Source organism: Rhamphochromis longiceps, linkage group LG11, assembly GCF_057381845.1.
Source record: "Rhamphochromis longiceps isolate RC_006_pf linkage group LG11, R_longiceps_female_GT1.1, whole genome shotgun sequence".
Lineage (NCBI taxonomy): Eukaryota > Metazoa > Chordata > Actinopteri > Cichliformes > Cichlidae > Rhamphochromis > Rhamphochromis longiceps.
Window position 1 is genome coordinate 1009138 of NC_140567.1, and position 17301 is coordinate 1026438.

At 42.2% G+C, this 17301-nt stretch overlaps 1 protein-coding gene and 1 long non-coding RNA gene across 2 annotated transcripts in view; one reads left to right on the plus strand and one right to left on the minus strand.

Annotated features, from left to right (window-relative positions):
- Positions 1-17301, plus strand: part of grik2 (glutamate receptor, ionotropic, kainate 2) — a 350655-nt gene that overhangs the window by 227361 nt on the left and 105993 nt on the right. The window contains exon 11 of the mRNA XM_085421989.1: positions 12787-12993. Coding sequence (XP_085278115.1) covers positions 12787-12993 — 207 coding nt within the window. The remainder of the gene's footprint in view (positions 1-12786; positions 12994-17301) is intronic.
- LOC146658379 (uncharacterized) overlaps positions 1-17301 on the minus strand; it is a 231591-nt gene that overhangs the window by 53092 nt on the left and 161198 nt on the right. The window lies entirely within an intron of this gene.

The window sequence follows — 17301 nt, forward strand, 5'->3', positions numbered from 1 at the left end:
GGCACAGTGGACTGGCGTGTTAATTGCATCCTTTGCCATGATGCTGGGTTGAGAGATCTGAGCATTCCTCAGTGGATCTGCCTGCTCAGACCATCACTGATTGACTGCCAAACCAGACACGCTGAATGATGTTGCAGGCACCATTACATTCTCCCCAGCTTCCACAGACCCTTTCACGTCTTTCAAGACTGAATGATTGTGAACAAAAATCTACTTTCAGTGTTTTATGTTTAGTATTTATAGAACTCACATTAGTGTTTCATTATGGTGCTTAAGTAATTTTAATAGCGATGAAAACAAGAGACTTATTGATACACGAGGATCTGGAAACGAAACATTTCGTGTAATTTTTCAGTTACATTTAATTACATGGCTCCTGTGCTCATGGGCAGGCGTCATGAAAATGTTGCTATCTATGTAATGGAATACATGAAAATCATTCAGGTGCAGCAAATACAGAGGCCCTTAAGCTCTTCTCTTTCACTTTGAAATAATTGCTCCCAAATCTTTTCATTAATTAATCACACCTTATTTAATATTAACGCCTCCATGTTAGCACACATAAAAGCTACCCCCCCCCCCCAAAAAAAAAACCACTCTTCTTTTGTTTCTTCTTTTTTATTAGCTTGTCTCGAGCTATAAGAGTCATGAGCTGACTGTCAATTATCAACTCACATCTGTCTTTTCTTGGAGGGCAGGGGGCTCAACCTGCTTTGTGCTCATGATGCACCTCTACACTTCTAAAATTATTAACTTGTCAAAAGCTTATTTGTGTTTCAGCAGTGTTTCTGCTCATGTTCACGGCTTGTATACATTTTAGAAATTATGTACATCAGAAATATTATTGGCTGGCTGAAAACAATAAGGACAGATGACGTAATGTTTATTAGCAAAAACAAATGGCTTCATGCGTTTTAAGCCTCTTTGAGATTAAGAAAAAATACTTACCCCTTTCTCTTTTTTGCTATTTTTTCCTATGCGGTTATTAACCCCGGGATTAGAGGAAATGCTGTGGAGCTGCTGATTAATGTCACAGCACCACATCTGTGTTTCATATATTTACATTTAACATCAAAGGTTCATCAGTTTTATCTCTTATAATTCACATATTTTGGAGGTAAAAATGACTCGTTGCCAAAGAAGACCTCTCTTATCAGAGGACGTTTTGCTTTACTGATTAATCTTGAAACATTTTGTTTCAAAGCTTCCTTTATGTTTTTACTGTGGGGCATAAATGCACACGTTGTAAAAGTCCCCCCTCTAAGTCTATGCCTGTGGCTGTGGTTATGAACACAGACAGCACAGAGTCTGCCGTGTGATGGCACCATGGCACTAAAGGGAAATTTTAAGAAGAAATTCACATTAAAGCCATTTATGAGCCTGATATCGAAGAAGCAAGTGTAAAAATAACAATATCAAGTAAATTGCGGGTTGTCATTATTTATCACAGGTCTTCTTTCTTTCCGCACATGCTGTGAAGTGATTGGATTGTAGTTATTAGCAAAGACTCTCCACCGCTGTAATTGCCATATCAGGATTGAGTCATGGGGAGATGTGTGATGGCTGTGAGCAGCAAAGAAAAGGAGGGAGGGCTGACAATAATTGGGTTTGTTACATTTGATTGATGCACACTTTCATCTGGCTTCTCATCATTTTCTCCTGGATTATGTACTATAAAACATGATGTAATTACTCTTGAGATCTTGGCCTATCAACAGTTTATCTACTCAGGAAGTCATTCCAGTTATGCTGTTGTGGAAATGGAGTACCTTTAGGCTAATAGCTAGAGCTGTGGATAATATACCGTGTAATGTCTTGGAGAGAGCAAGGACCAGACTTGCTTTCATTGTCACAGAAACAACCAGTTGTTTTTATGATTCGCTGCAGGGGAACAGTAGAGCAGAGTGTTTTGTGCGTCATGTAAACTAACATTTAAACTCGGTTAAGGTGTTGCAAAATATTTTCTGGAGGTGTGAACAGACAGTTACAGCTACAAATCAAAAAGGCCACCGTGACATCTTAATATGTCAAGTCACCAGTTGATTAAACAGCAAATCATATCTTACTTCATCATTATCATACTGTAAACCTAAATGCTCAGAGTAAATGATAGAGTAGGTAGTCTAAACTTAATTTATCAAATACAGTTTCTACTACCATGAAAAGGTAAGGCCTCTTTTGGGTTTTCTCTCTTGTTGAGTTACTGAAATCTTGATTAACCACCTGTTTTGCAGGTTCAGTAACATCTTATACTGAATTTTAAAGTAACTCTGGAGGTGAGTGGAGGGTTGGTTGTTCCATGGTGGTTCCTCCCCTCCTTGCTCCAGTCTTCATGCCAACTATCCTTGGGCAAAATACTAACCCCAATATGGTCTCCGATGCATCCATTGGAGTGTGAATGTCAGATAGGAGGCACTTGAGTATACAGAAAGTGCTTGTATGAATGGCTAAGTGAGGCATATTGTATAAAGTGCTTTGTGTGCTCAGGTACAGTGAAAAAGCACTATATGACAAACAGTTCATTTACCATTTACTTTTTGTGTTCCCCTATAACTGTGCAGTGTAGAGACACATTATACACAACGTGCAGGAAAGATTAGGGTTTTTATAGCAAATTATGGAAGGTAATTCAAATATTACATACATTTTGTTATACTGACTAGTTTAATGATTACAAGAATTCATTTATAGTTCATTTCTTCAGGTTGTGGTTATCACCATGTTTAAACATTAAAGCTATCAATCTGCTCAGCCAAATGGGTGAGCACATAAGGCTTTTTCCATTGCTTCTTTCTTGGTGTGGCAGTCAAAGGGAGATGAGTAAGCATGATTAACGTACATAGACTATAAAAGATGAAACCATCATTTCACCCACTGGGTTTGGATTCCACATTTTCAAGTTTTCGAGTTTGTAAATTATCAGTGTGACCAAGCTTTGTTATCAAGCTGTAAAAACAAATTGTATGAGTGCAATGCACACATATCTCTACTGTTTAGGACTGATACATTAATAAAACTGCACAAGACAATTCCATTAAAATTCTCCAGTGGATTATAGATGAGGCCTTGTAGACAGGAACTGGGTTCTACACTCTGTGCTACCACCTATTTATCTATTACAGCAGCCACATCCCTAACTTTTAAGTCTGTTACACATTGAACATGTTGTGAGAAAACAATTTGAAATTCTGAATTTTCTGTAATACTTGTGTAACACAGACGCACAACAAACATGATGTATTTTTGTGGAAAATTTTTCCTCAGAACATGTGAAAAATGAGTGGGGGTCCTGGTAACCTTGATACAGTTGAGGTAACATGATTCGTTGCTGTTGTCATCATCTTGTGAATCACATTTGGTCTCATCACTCACGCAGGACCAATTGGCCTTGGAAAACCATATTGGGGGCAAATTTCATATACAAACCACAGATCACACAAACCCCTCCTCGACGTTAAGAGGTTTGTTTGGTTTTTTTGCTTCTTTTTCCCTTGTTTCATGTTGGTAATCATGAGCATGCCGCCAGAACCGTTACAGCTTTACCATATAAAAAAAATAATTCCGAAAACGTTAGGACTTAATTATAAGAATAAAAAGAGAATGCACTGTTTTTCAAATCATGGAAAACCCAGATTTATTCACAATATAAGATAGAAAACATCAAATGTTTAAACTGAGACATTTTAGTATTTCATGCAAATATCTGTGTAGGTTCTCATTCATCCAGGTCATGGTAATCTAAAGAGCTTGGAAAGAAAAGCGACTGGAATTCTCTCAATCAATTCACCTCCCATCCAAAAAGCGTCTTCAGTTCTAAAAGCAAATGGTAGAGCCAAGGTGTTTAAAAGGGCATGGGTGATTATCAACAGAGGTGTCGAGTGAAGCCATTGTGGGACTGTCCATCGCCCTATCATGTAACCTATTGAGATCACCTGACAAAAGGTGCGAATGGGCTTTAAAGCAGCTGAGAAGGGGTCTCAAAACGGCATTGTAGATGGCAGACAGCTGGTGTTGAAAGCGACCACATGTTTTAAGAGCTTTCTTAATATTTTTTTCCCTTCTGGCTTAGAGGAAATATTTGCTGCCTGGTGCTGCAGGGTGCTGATTACTCCAACACGGCAGTGAAAGTGGTTAGGTAATGCGTTGCTTAAGGTGCGACGTGTGGAAAACAGGGTCTGGTCACTTAATCGATTAGTGACTAGGTTGATTGTGGCTGTGATCTTGTACAGGCCAATAAACCTGGGAGTGAGTTTCTTGGATTCACTATGAAGTTTCAGGTGTCTTGTGGAGAGCCAGACCCGGTCCCCTGGTTGAAACAAATGGCCGGGGAGATGTCAGCAACAATGTTGTTTGGCATATTTAGCATTGGACTGAGAAATAGTGGCCTGAACTGTGACGTCATTCAGGGGTAAGACCGCAAAGGATTCTGGGAACTCGTGGCAAGAGGTACTAGCGCACGCAGACTTTCAATTGAAATCAGTCACACATCGATAAAAAGAAACACAAAAAATGTCAAGAAGCTGTGGTATTATTAACTGCAATAGCCGGTCACATGAGAGCCACGGGAAGCCGACAGGTAAAGAGATCGGTTGTTATCGGATTACGTCGTTGAAGAGAAAGAAAGAGAAATTGTTCGAGCCATGGTTCCGAAGTAACAAAGAGCCACGGATGGCCTGGATTGCAGCCATTCAAAGATCAAATATAACGTCCCAGAACACTCCAGCTCACAGGTTAGTCTGCTCCAAGCATTCCCACAAAGGTCAGTCTGCAGTTGTAGTTATTACGTAATTTATCATAATTGGTGATATAGGTTACAAGCAAGTCTGGCGCTGAACAGAAATTGTCGCGCTATATGCTCCTTTATTTATTGTGCATAAATAGTGAATTGTCCTGACACAATATTGCGTTTCGCTTCTATTATTACCATGGTACACTGACAAAAACATATACTTTTATTCACAGGATAAAACAGTTGTTTTCTATCACTAATTGTCCAGTACGATTACAGCATACAGTATTATTGTCACTGCTACATTTCTGTAACGCGAACCAGAAATTATTTCCACTACTAATTAATTACCGTTTAGCTCAAAGGTTATATTAATAAACGGTTAACGAATATGTATTTATGAAGACGATTTGTGAGACTGGAAATCTTACCTTTGTTCGTACGATGGTCTTTCGTTCTACGCGGTACATTTCAAGGTCCTGCACCCATTCGTCGGTAAACTGTACCTGGGCTTGTTGCAGTGACCTGAAGTTACTAAACTTCATGAGTGTGTGCACTCACTCCAAGAACCGTATAATTATAAATATGAGCGTGGTGAAAGTTGGGCAGCACGCTAACCGTCTTTTGTCCACTCTGTGCTCGTAAGGGTCTGACCCTTTCACTCGACTGATTTTTTCCTCGTATCTTTTCTTTGACTTTTCATCAAGTCTGTCTTTGTACAGACCGGTATTGTTCTCCTTCGTTTTGTACATACCTTTTTGGGGGGGGCAAAGAAAAAGCAAGAAGGTATTGGAACCGAAGAATGAACGTTTTGCGGTGCTGCAAATGCTTGCATTTGATGCGGTACTTGGATTGTTTTGCCACGAGTTCCCGGCATGCAATGCACGAAAGTCACATGGTCTGTCAATCTCTATATGTGAGGGGGCAAACTCCTCAAGATGGGTGGTGACCATGGTGGCCATTTGGGAGTCGGCCATCTTGGATACAACATTTGTTTTTCAATAGTTTTTCAATGGTCCCTTAATAAGTGGGAGGCACATTTGTAAACTGTTGTAATTCCTACACCGTTCGCCTGATTTGGATGTAAATACCCTCAAATAAAAGCTGACAGTCTGCAGTTAAAGTATATCTTGTTCGTTTCATTTGGAATCCATTGCTGTGTATGGAGCCAAAAATGTTAGAATTGTGTCGATGTCCCAATATTTATGGACCTGACTGTATGTGTCTATTTTAAATATAATATAAATATATTACAAATTATTGAATTCCTTTTTTTATTTTCACCTTAAACTTTATTCTTGAACAAATACTACTACATGTCTTGACATTCCTGTCTCACTGATATTGATCACTATCTAGACAGTGCTTTCTGCTCTTTCATCAACATTACATCAGTATTCTTGCAGTCTTGCAGTCCAAGAGCCATGGTATGCTCTATTAGATGTATTACATACACAGTAATGTGTCCAGTGACATAACAGACAGTTGCAGTGCAGTTAAAAAAGACACACATTCCTGTTTTTATTTTTGGGGTAGAGCACAGCTATGGGAGAGATGCAGACTGTTACTCTCAAATTCAAAATTATGATGGTGAATGTCAACCACACCAATATGTGAATGCAAAAAGAATGAAGCTTTCAGTTTAAAGTTATGGTTTTGATTGATTTCTTAATGTACAGAATTCAGTTTGTGGTATTTAATGGGTTAGATGCTGATGGTCCAACACAGTAGGACAACACAACTGAATCCCCTCAATGATAAGAGTTAGGGCATGACCCCCAAAGAAAAAAAATCAATCTTACCGTGGCATTGAGATCTGACCTAATGGAACACATGAACGTTAGCGGTAATGCATGGCACAGGGAAAGGCATAACATGCATAAGCACCACATTACATTAGAAACTGGGTCTGGAGAGCAAAGGGTAGAGCAGCAGAATGAGCCTGTGACGATGCTCGAGGGCAAGCTTGGTGGAGAGAAACCAAAATGAGATGTGAGGACAGACTAGAGGTAAGATAGAGACAATGGGCCTTTGATAGGCCCGGCGCTGATGTTCAGCAGGTGAGAGACAGAGAGTTTGCGAAAAGCCTGTAAGTTGGCAAAAGCAGTCCCAAGAGGAGAGGCTGCCTTAAGGGTTAGGGCCACTGAAGGCTAGAGTGCAGCAGAAAAGCAAGCGAACGATAAGAAACAGAAGAGAGAAGATTAAGGCCACCGATGGCCGACAGAGAACAGAGAGCCTGCAAAGGTGGAAAGTTGCGAAACAGGTGAGAGATAAGCTGCATTAGGTTTGGGGCAACTGCTGGCCAACAGAGAACAGAGAGTCTGCAAAAGGCTGAAAGTTGCATGACAAGAGAGAAAAGAGCCTGGGTTAAGGCATGGGGCTGCTGATGGCTGATGGAGAGCAGAGAGAGTGTGATAGGGCTTGCAAAGAGGAGAGAGAGCACAGAGCCTGCAAGGGCTTAGCGTTTGTCAAAGGTCAGGAGAGAAAGAAGAGCCTGTGTTAAGGTTGAAGGCTGTTGAAGGCCGGGACAGGACCAGCGCATGCAATAAGGCAGAAAGAACAAAGGGCCTGTTATAAAGCAAAAGGACAAACAAAGAGAGTCTGCATTAAGGTTCAAGGCCACTGTTAGCTAGGAGAGAGCACAAAGACTATAATGAGACTGAGAGCTGGCGGAACAGGAGAAAGGAGGGAGACTTTGATACCACCAGCCAGCTATGTCGTGACATGGAAGAAATTGTAGACTAGAGTGACTTGGAAACAGGAAAGCAGAATCACAGGTTAAGAAAACATGATTTGTTGAAGTACATACATATGGGGTGATGCAGGAATTGAAAAAGATGCAACAAGGAAAGGTCATTGATGACCCACAGTCCATTCGAGGACAAGAAGGAGTAACGTTCTGCATAACTGAAGCATCTTACCTTAAGATATCAAGCCTCCTTAAGTGACGTTGATGCAATTTAGCGCTATATAGATAAATGGGATGAAAAGGCTTGTATAGCTGCAGAGGCAGCACCACTTACCTATTTAGTGATGAGCTTTGACATTTCACCATGGAACAGTAAGACAGACATGGCGATTTACTAATTGATTTCTAATTGCAGATCCGTTTGTGGATGCATCTTTAGTTTGCAACCAGTGAAGAACGGAAAGTGTTACTGCATTGAGTCCAGAAAGGTGGTGTTATGATGGCACCCTGTGACTGTACATCAAGTGAAAGGAAGGAGGCCGAAGACTAGTGACTATCAGAACCACTGTCCAGGATGAGAAAACAAACATCCATCAGTACATCAAGAAGATGGCCAGAACTGATTGCGTGACTTAGTGAATACTTCAGGAAGTTGAAGTCCAAGGAAGAAGATGAACAAGGAGAAGAACTGTCATGGAAGGACAGGCCCATGCACGGTATGTACCACCAGCAAAAAGAGGAAGTAGCTGACATCCAGAAGTCCTACCAGTAGCTAGACAGAGCTGGAGTAAAATGGAATGTCTCTATGGATCTTGTGCTCAGAGCTTGCTCCTATGCTGCCATGATTAGTGCCTCTGTGCTGTCTTCCAGTCCAGCTTTGTCCAGCCACTGGTTGGATTTCTGGATGTCAACAACTTCCTCTATCTGGCGGTGGTACATACCGTGCAGGGGCCTGTCCTTCCATTAATGTTACTCCTCTTCCTCCTCTTTCTTGGGTTTCTGCTGTCAGAGGTATTCACTGAGCACGGGCTTGGTTGGGGCCATCTTCCTGATGTACTCGTGGATGTTCCTTGTCTCATCCTGTACTGTGGTTTTGACACTCACCAGTCCCCGGCCTCCTTTCTACCACCTAACGTACAGACACCGCAATGTCGTTCAGACTGGAGAAGTGTAGGGAATGCAGTCAGAACTGAGGGGATCAAACTACCAGAAGAAAACATTTCAAACAGAGAGGACAGTAACAAGTACCTGGGCATCCCACAGGCAAATGGAAACCACAAAGAGGCCACTATGAAAGCTACCACCATCAAGTATCTGCAGAGGGTTCAGGCCAGTCCTGAGGAGTCAGCTGAACAGTAAGAACAAGATCCAGGCTATCAACACCTACACCCTGCCTGTGATCAGGTACCCTGCTGTGATAATAAGCTGGCCAAAGGAGGAGATAGACGCCACTGACATCAAGACAAGGAAGCTCCTTACCATGCATGTTTAACCCCAAGTGCAGCACACTGGTGGCGTGGGAACAGCAGCAGCCACTCAAGACCAAATTGTGCTGTTTTTGTACTTTTGGGCTTTCTATCGAATTTTCATGATAACCTCTGAGCCACATGGACACCAGAACAATCGGTGTTCATGTTTACCAACGGCAAACACTTCTAAATTACAAGCATCACACAAAAACTGACCCGGAACTACTGGAAGCGCTATGGAAATCGGGCCTTCTGTCCTTCATCGTCTGATGCTGGTGGCCAGTGGACATGTTGCCGAAAGCGCTGCGTGAGGAAGCGGAAGTGCATCAAGCGTGGTGCGGTCCGTAATAGGCTAAGAGCAAATCCAAGCCAACCGGTTCTTCCATCCATCTTCCTCTCAATAAACTGGACTACATCCGACTCCAGCAGACCACGCAGCCGGAATTTAGAGACTGCTGCGTCTTTTTTATCACAGAAACATGGCTCAGCGACAGAGTCCCTGAAAAAACTGAAAACTGAAGAGTGCCTGCCTGAAGGGCTACCAGGGATTTTGAAATTTTGCAAGCCCTGAGACAGCAAGTTACTTTTGCACAATACTCAGCATTTCACACATTTCCATTGCACTGTCTTGTGTCTGTATCCTCCAGGGTCTCGGAGGAGCGTTGTCTCATTTCACTCAGTACTGTACCACTGTACATGGTTGAAATGACAATAAAAGCCACTTGACTTGACTTGACTTGACTTGTATCCTAAGCGGTAGGAAGAAGGCCAAGGACTGGTGAGTATCAGTACCAGAGTCCAGGATGAAACAACAAAACATCCACAAGTACATCAGGAAAATGGCCATGACCGACTCCGTGCTCAGTGAATACCTCAGGCAGTAGAAACCCAAGAAAGAGTTGCAAGGGGAGGAACCATCATGGAAGGACAGGCCCCTGCACGGTATGTACCACCGCCAGATAGAGGAAGTGGCTGACGTCCAGAAATCCTATTGGTGGCTGGACTGAAAGACAGCACAGAGGCACTAATCATGGCAGCACAGAAACAAGCTCTGAGCACAAGATCCATAGAGGCTGGGGTCTATCACACCAGGCAAGACCCCAGGTGCAGGCTGCGTAAAGATGCCCCTGAGACAATCCAGCACATAACAGCAGGGTGCAAGATGCTAGCAGGCAAGGCATACATGGAACGCCATAACCAAGTGGCCGGCATAGTGTACAGGAACATCTGTGCCGAGTATAACCTGGAAGTCCCGAGGTCAAAATGGGAGATGCCCCCAAGGGTGGTGGAGAATAACCAAGCTAAGATCCTGTGGGACTTCCAGATACAGATACAGATGGACAAACTGGTGGTTGTCACAACCCGACTCATAGGAAGTGACAAACAAATGGGAGACCACACACAGGTTTTTTAAAGGCTGTAAGACATATTTAATGAAAATAAGGTAAAACAACTTAAAGACAATGTAAAGGAGTCAAAGGAGCTTGCAAAGAAAAGCGTCTGGACTTCTTTAAGTTCTTAAAGAAGTCCAGACGCTTTTCTTTGCAAGCTCCTTTTAAAGAAGTCCAGACGCTTTTCTTTGCAAGCTCCTTTGACTACGATGACCTGGATGACTGAGAACCTTCACAGACACAATGTAAAGGACATAACAGCCATAACTGAAACTTCCAAATGAACAAAATGGGTGCCAGACAGCGAGCGACAGCACCAAAGCCAGCCACCCTGGTTCAGTCAAGGTGTCTTTATATACACTGGGACTGGCCTCTCAGGTGTGCTGCATCACTAATTGGGTCAGCTCCACCTACCTGCAAGAAACAGGTAAAAGAAAAAACAAAACACAAGGCCAGCCCACTGGCCGTCACATGGTGGCTAACCAACTGGACATAGTAGTGGTAGAAAAGCAGAAGAAGATAGCCATAGTGATAGACATAGCGATACTGAGTGACAGCAACATCAGGAAGAAGGAACATGAGAAGCTGAGAAGTACCAAGGCACTCAGAGAAGAGCTGGAGAAGATGTGGAGGGTGAAGGTAACAGTGGTCCTAGTGGTAATCGAAGCACTCAGGGCAGTGACTCCCAAGCTAGGCGAGTGGGTCCAGCAGATCCCAGGAAAAACATCCACGATCTCTGTCCAGAAGAACGCAGTCCTAGGAACAGCTAAGATACTGTGCAGGACCCTCAAGCTCCCAGGCCTCTGGTAGAGGACCCGAGCTTGAAGGATAGACGAGGGGCAAGAGAGGGATATATAAATAAACTTTTATTCAACAATTCAACACGAAAAGTAATTACAAACATAGCTGGACAACAGTGCTAAGCATGAAAGAAAATAACCTACAAAAGAGGAAAAAAATAGAGAACTAATTTAGACTTGCTCCTATCACCCCAAAATGGTTCAGACTGGCCCCAATGGCTACCCCTCGCTGAGCCTGGTTCTGCCGGAGGTTTCTTGCTGTTAAAATGGCCTTTTTCCTTCCCACTGTCGCCAAGTGCTTGTACAAAGTAGATTTTATGAATGTTGGGATTTCTCTCTGTTATTTTACAGCCTTCTCTTACAAAATAAAGCACATCGATGCTGGTGGCAGAGCAAGTCAGCCACTAATCAGAAGGTTGGTGGTTTGATCCCAGGCTGCCTCCTGGCTGCAATTGTGTGAATGGGTGAATGACTGAATGTAGTGGAAAGCGCTTTGGGGTGCTTAGGGACTAAGTAAAGCGCTATACAAATGCAGGACATTTACCATTTTACCATTTAGCACAAGGGAACCAAGACACTAATCCAGAAATAAGAAAAATGGAGGAACAGACAGCGAAAGACGGAGAGAAGTAAAAAGTACAAATATTACACATTTAACAAAACACAAGATTGCAAAACTGAAATGCATGACAATAACAACTAAAAATTAAAAACAGAAGTTTAATTCTCAGTGATTTCCACACAGTCTATTTGAATCAAACAGGAACAAAAACAATCAACAAAAACAAAACTCAGTACTTGAAATTTTCGAACAACAATGAATAATAAAAAATAGTCAAATATATTACTAAGAATCCGAACTAGGAATCTAAAACAGCAAAACTGAAAACCCCAGGACCAAATCTAAGGAACGTGACAAACCATGTCAAAGCTATTAACAATTTTAAATGATTTTTTTTCAGTCATGCCACAGTTATCTGATAAATAACACCTGCTTGGTGATATATTTTGCGATTTATTTGTCTGCGAGAAACAAGAAATGAGGGATATGCTGCACGAATGAGCATCTAAGGCTAAAAAAGACAGATGGTGCATAAAGCAGAGGTGTAAAGAGGAGGAAGCAGGTGGAGGAGGAAACCGGGAGTGAGCTGTGGAGGGAGACGAGAAGGACATGGTGAAGGAGATGCTCAGTAGGCGGGAGGCAGAAAGGAAATGGTTTGAAAAAAGACAGCTTTCTCCAGCTGTTCATGTGAACACAGGGTATGTGCCAGCTCTTGCTCTCTCCTTTTTGTGTCTGTCTATCAGCATCTCTTATCTTATTGTTAAAGCATGTGGAACCCCGAAAGCTGAGCTTGTGCCCAACGCCAGTTTGACGTGCCCGAGAGATGCACACAGTAACTGATATGAGGGGATTATCTCTTATTATGGTCATGCCTCACTTTGTACCAACCCCAACTCACATCACAGAACTGGGACGACTGGAAAACACACACACACACACACACACACACACACACACACACACACACACACACACACACACACACACACACACACACACAGCAGCTTTATATATGCTTTACCAACCTGGGGAGTTTATGTTAGGGTTTGCATGGCTTACATATCAGATGACCTATACACTTTATCTGTAGGTAAAAGATGGAAAGTGCTGCTAAGACTCATCCCTCCTCCCTATTTTGCCCAACAGGAAGAACCATACGTGATGTTCAAGAAGTCTGACAAACCACTCTATGGAAACGACCGCTTTGAGGGCTACTGCATCGATCTACTCAGAGAGCTGGCCAACATCCTAGGCTTTACTTTCGAGGTCCGCCTGGTGGAAGATGGAAAATATGGTGTCCAGGATGAGAACACAGGCCAGTGGAATGGCATGGTCAAGGAGCTAATGGATCATGTGAGTTTCTGCATTATTATTCAATCATTATAAAAGTGGTTCAGTCAATCAGTCAATCAAATTTAGTGATGCATTTTATTTATGGAGAACTTTCAGTTACTTAACCCTCATTCTATTGACATATTTAACATAAATGGACTACCAGCTTGTAATTTACTGTATAAACAATAGCAAAATAATAATAATAGCAACTCTTACTTGTTCTCATGGCATTATTAGTTCTGTAAATATGCCATTTAAAGAAAAAAAGATTTTGCAAAGTTAAAGTTAATTTGCATGTTTCGTAAAACTAAACGTATACTTATCTAAAGTATAAACAATCTTGGAGCTTTTATCCCATGTACAATCTATATTATTACTTAAAAGCTTATTTAAGGGCCTTGTTTGTGATATCACTTAGTTTTTAGTCATTTTAACTAAACATTATTTGTATTTATATAATGAAACCAACTGGGGTCATAATGAGGCTAATATGAAATAACTGAAGTAAACACATAAACCTTAGTGACACTGTTGAAAGCTTTTTCCACATCTACAAACCACATGCAGACTGGTTGGGCAAACTCCCACACACCCTCAAACATACTGACCCTAACATACTATGGCCTTGTTCGTCCTTTAGTTGACTAACAGATGATCCAGTTACCCTGTGTTCTGTCTGTAATTGGAGCACATTTCCAGTTATCAGTTTCCAGTAATACAGAGGCACCATCCCAGAGCTCTACACAATATTGCAGAGGCCCACCCACCAACCCAGACATCAAACCACCAACCTTCTGATTAGTAGATGACCTGCTCTACCACCTGAGCTACAGCCACTCCAACAGTGATGGTCAGCCCTTGTCCTCAGACTCTGCTTCCTGTACAGAAGATGTTTCAGTGGGATGAATGAGGTCCTCAATATCTCCTTCCACTGCTCATCTACAGGTCTTTCTCAAAAAATTAGCATATTGTGATAAAGTGCATTATTTTCTGTAATGTACTGATAAACATTAGACTTTCATATATTTTAGATTCATTACACACAACTGAAGTAGTTCAAGCCTTTCATTGTTTTAATATTGATGATTTTGGCATACAGCTCATGAAAACCCAAAATCCCTATCTCAAAAAATTAGCATATCATGAAAAGGTTCTCTAAACGAGCTATTAACCTAACCATCTGAATCAACGAATTAACTCTAAACACCTGCAAAAGATTCCTGAGGCTTGTAAAAACTCCCAGCCTGGTTCATTACTCAAAACTGAGTAAGACTGCCGACCTGACTGCTGTCCAGAAGGCCATCATTGACACCCTCAAGCAAGAGGGTAAGACACAGAAAGAAATTGCTGTTCCTAGAGTGCTGTATCAAGGCACCTCAGTGGGAAGTCTGTGGGAAGGAAAAAGTGTGGCAGAAAAGGCTGCACAACGAGAAGAGGTGACCGGACCCTGAGGAAGATTGTGGAGAAGGACCGATTCCAGACCTTGGGGGACCTGCGGAAGCAGTGGACTGAATCTGGAGTAGAAACATCCAGAGCCACCGTGTACAGGCGTGTGCAGGAAATGGGCTACAGGTGCCGCATTTGAACCAGAAACAGCGGCAGAAGCGCCTGACCTGGGCTACAGAGTAGCAGCGCTGGACTGTTGCTCAGTGGTCCAAAGTACTGTTTTCGGATGAAAGCAACTTTTGCATCTCATTCGGAAATCAAGGTGCCAGAGTCTGGAGGAAGACTGGGGAGAGGGAAATGCCAAAATGCCTGAAGTCCAGTGTCAAGTACCCACAGTCAGTGATGGTCTGGGTGCCATGTCAGCTGCTGGTGTTGGTCCACTGTGTTTTATCAAGGGCAGGGTCAATGCAGCTATCAGGAGATTTTGGAGCACTTCATGCTTCCATCTGCTGAAAAGCTTTATTGAGATGAAGATTTCATTTTTCAGCACGACCTGGCACCTGCTCACAGTGCCAGAACCCCTGGTAACTGGTTTACTGACCATGGTACTACTGTGCTCAATTGGCCTGCCAGCTCTCCTGACCTGAACCCCATAGAGAATCTGTGGGATATTGTGAAGAGAAAGTTGAGAGACGCAAGACCCAACACTCTGGATGAGCTTAAGGCCGCTATCGAAGCATCCTGGGCCTCCATAACACCTCAGCAGTGCCACAGGCTGGTTGCCTCCATGCCACGCTGCATTGAAGCAGTCATCTCTGCAAAAGGATTCCTGACCAAGTATTGAGTGCATAACTGAACATAATAATTTGAAGGTTGCCTTTTTTGTATTAAAACACTTTTCTTTAATTGGTCGGATGTAATATGCTAATCTTTTGAGATAGAGATTTTGGGTTTTCATGAGCTGTATGCCAAAACCATCAATATTAAAACAATGAAAGGCTTGAACTACTTCAGTTGTGTGTAATGAATCTAAAATATGTGAAAGTCTAATGTTTATCAGTACATTACAGGAAATAATGCACTTTATCACAATATGCTAATTTGTTGAGAAGGACATGTATATCCTCAGCTGAAGTCAGCAGCGCCCCATCACTACTATACACAGTAAAAGTAGAGCGCTTGCCTGACGGTTGGCTAGAATCACTTTAAGGCAGACCAAAGGCATTGTTTGATGGCCTCACCGAGCTCCTCGCACACCCGAGATTTTACTTCTGCTACCACACAAACCACGAGCAATGCCTCCCACATGATAACCAAGCTGTAGTAGGACTTCTTCAGCTTGAAGGCTCCTTTATTCTCCAGTGCCCACTGTCTGGTTCATGGACTGACACCATGACAGGCATCAACCATCTTTGCGGCTGCATAATAGAATAGAATAGAATAGAATAGAATAATCCTGTAATTGTCCCACAAGGGGAAATTTGGTTGTAACAGCAGCCAAAAAGACACATATACAAACAAACAAACAGTACACAGGACACAGAACAGAAACATACACATTTTTTCTTACATATTTACATCAAGGACAGTGGTTACTATAAACAGAGTACTGTACAGTTATTAAATTAAATAAAATTAACTACAGATAAGAGGCAAACCCAGGTTGTAGTGCGAATCGGTTGGTTAAATTATTGCAGTTACAGCGCAGATGTAAACATCTGTGTTTGTTGGGAGCAGTTCTGATTGTACAGTCTGACAGCTGCAGGGAGGAAGGACCTGCGGAAACGCTCCTTCATGCATCGAGGACGCAGCAGTCTGTCACTGAAGCAGCTCTGCAGCAACATCTACATGCATGGGGTGGGAGACTCTGTCCATCAGAGATGTTATTTTGGCCACAGTCCTTCTGTCTCCCACCACCTGCACTGGGTCCAGGGTGCATCCCAGAACAGAGCTGGCCTTCCTGAGCAGCCTTAGCAATTGAGGTGCAGAACATGGTCCATTTGGATTCAGTGTCCCCATATGATGTGAAGGCATAGTGGCTCTACTCTGAGCCCCTCCCAAACTCCTCATCCCATGCTAAGGGAGAGCCCATCCACCCTTGAGAGAAAGCTTATTTTCACCCCTTGTATCTGTGCTCTCATTCTTTTGCCTTTGAAAGAAGTTATAATATTGTTAATAACAAGATCATCCTGAACTTAATGGACTTATGGTGTTTATCAACAACGATTCTCCTTGCTCATAGGGGGTCATATGATTGTTGGGTTTTTCTCTGGATGTACTATTGTAGGGTCTACCTTACAATATAAAGTGCCTTTAGGCGACTGTTGTTGTGATTTGGGGCGGTATAAATAACACTGAAATGAATTAAATTGAATCTGAGAGACAGACGCCCTCCATACTTTTAAGATTAGTCTTAAAACTTTCCTTTTTGATAAAAACTTATAACGAGGGCTAAGCTCTCCCTTAATTATGCTGCCATTGGCTCTGGCTGCTGAGGGACTTCCCATAATTCACTGGACATTTCTTGTTGACTCTGTTGCATGTGATTAGAGTTTGTCTTCTCTCTGCCATAGTTTGTGTTTGGTTCTTTCTCTCTGTGTTTGTCTTCCCTCACGCCTCAACCTTAATGGCAAATAGCTGCCTCAGTCTCTTTGTGTTAAATGGGAATTTTCCCTTCCCACTGTTGCCAAGTGCTTGGGTATTGTGAGATTATTATTTTTTCATGACGTAATATTTTACTTTACAATGTAAAGTACCTTGAAGAAACAGTTGTTTTGAGCTGGTACTATAAATTTAAATTGAACTGACGTGGGCCAGATTGGATTGTAGTCAGTTAAATAGTCAGTTGACGTTTTTGACAATAATTCATTGATTAGCTAAAATAAGTGGTTTGTTGATAAGATAAAAACGAATTTATCAAATGTAGGACAAGTGCCATAG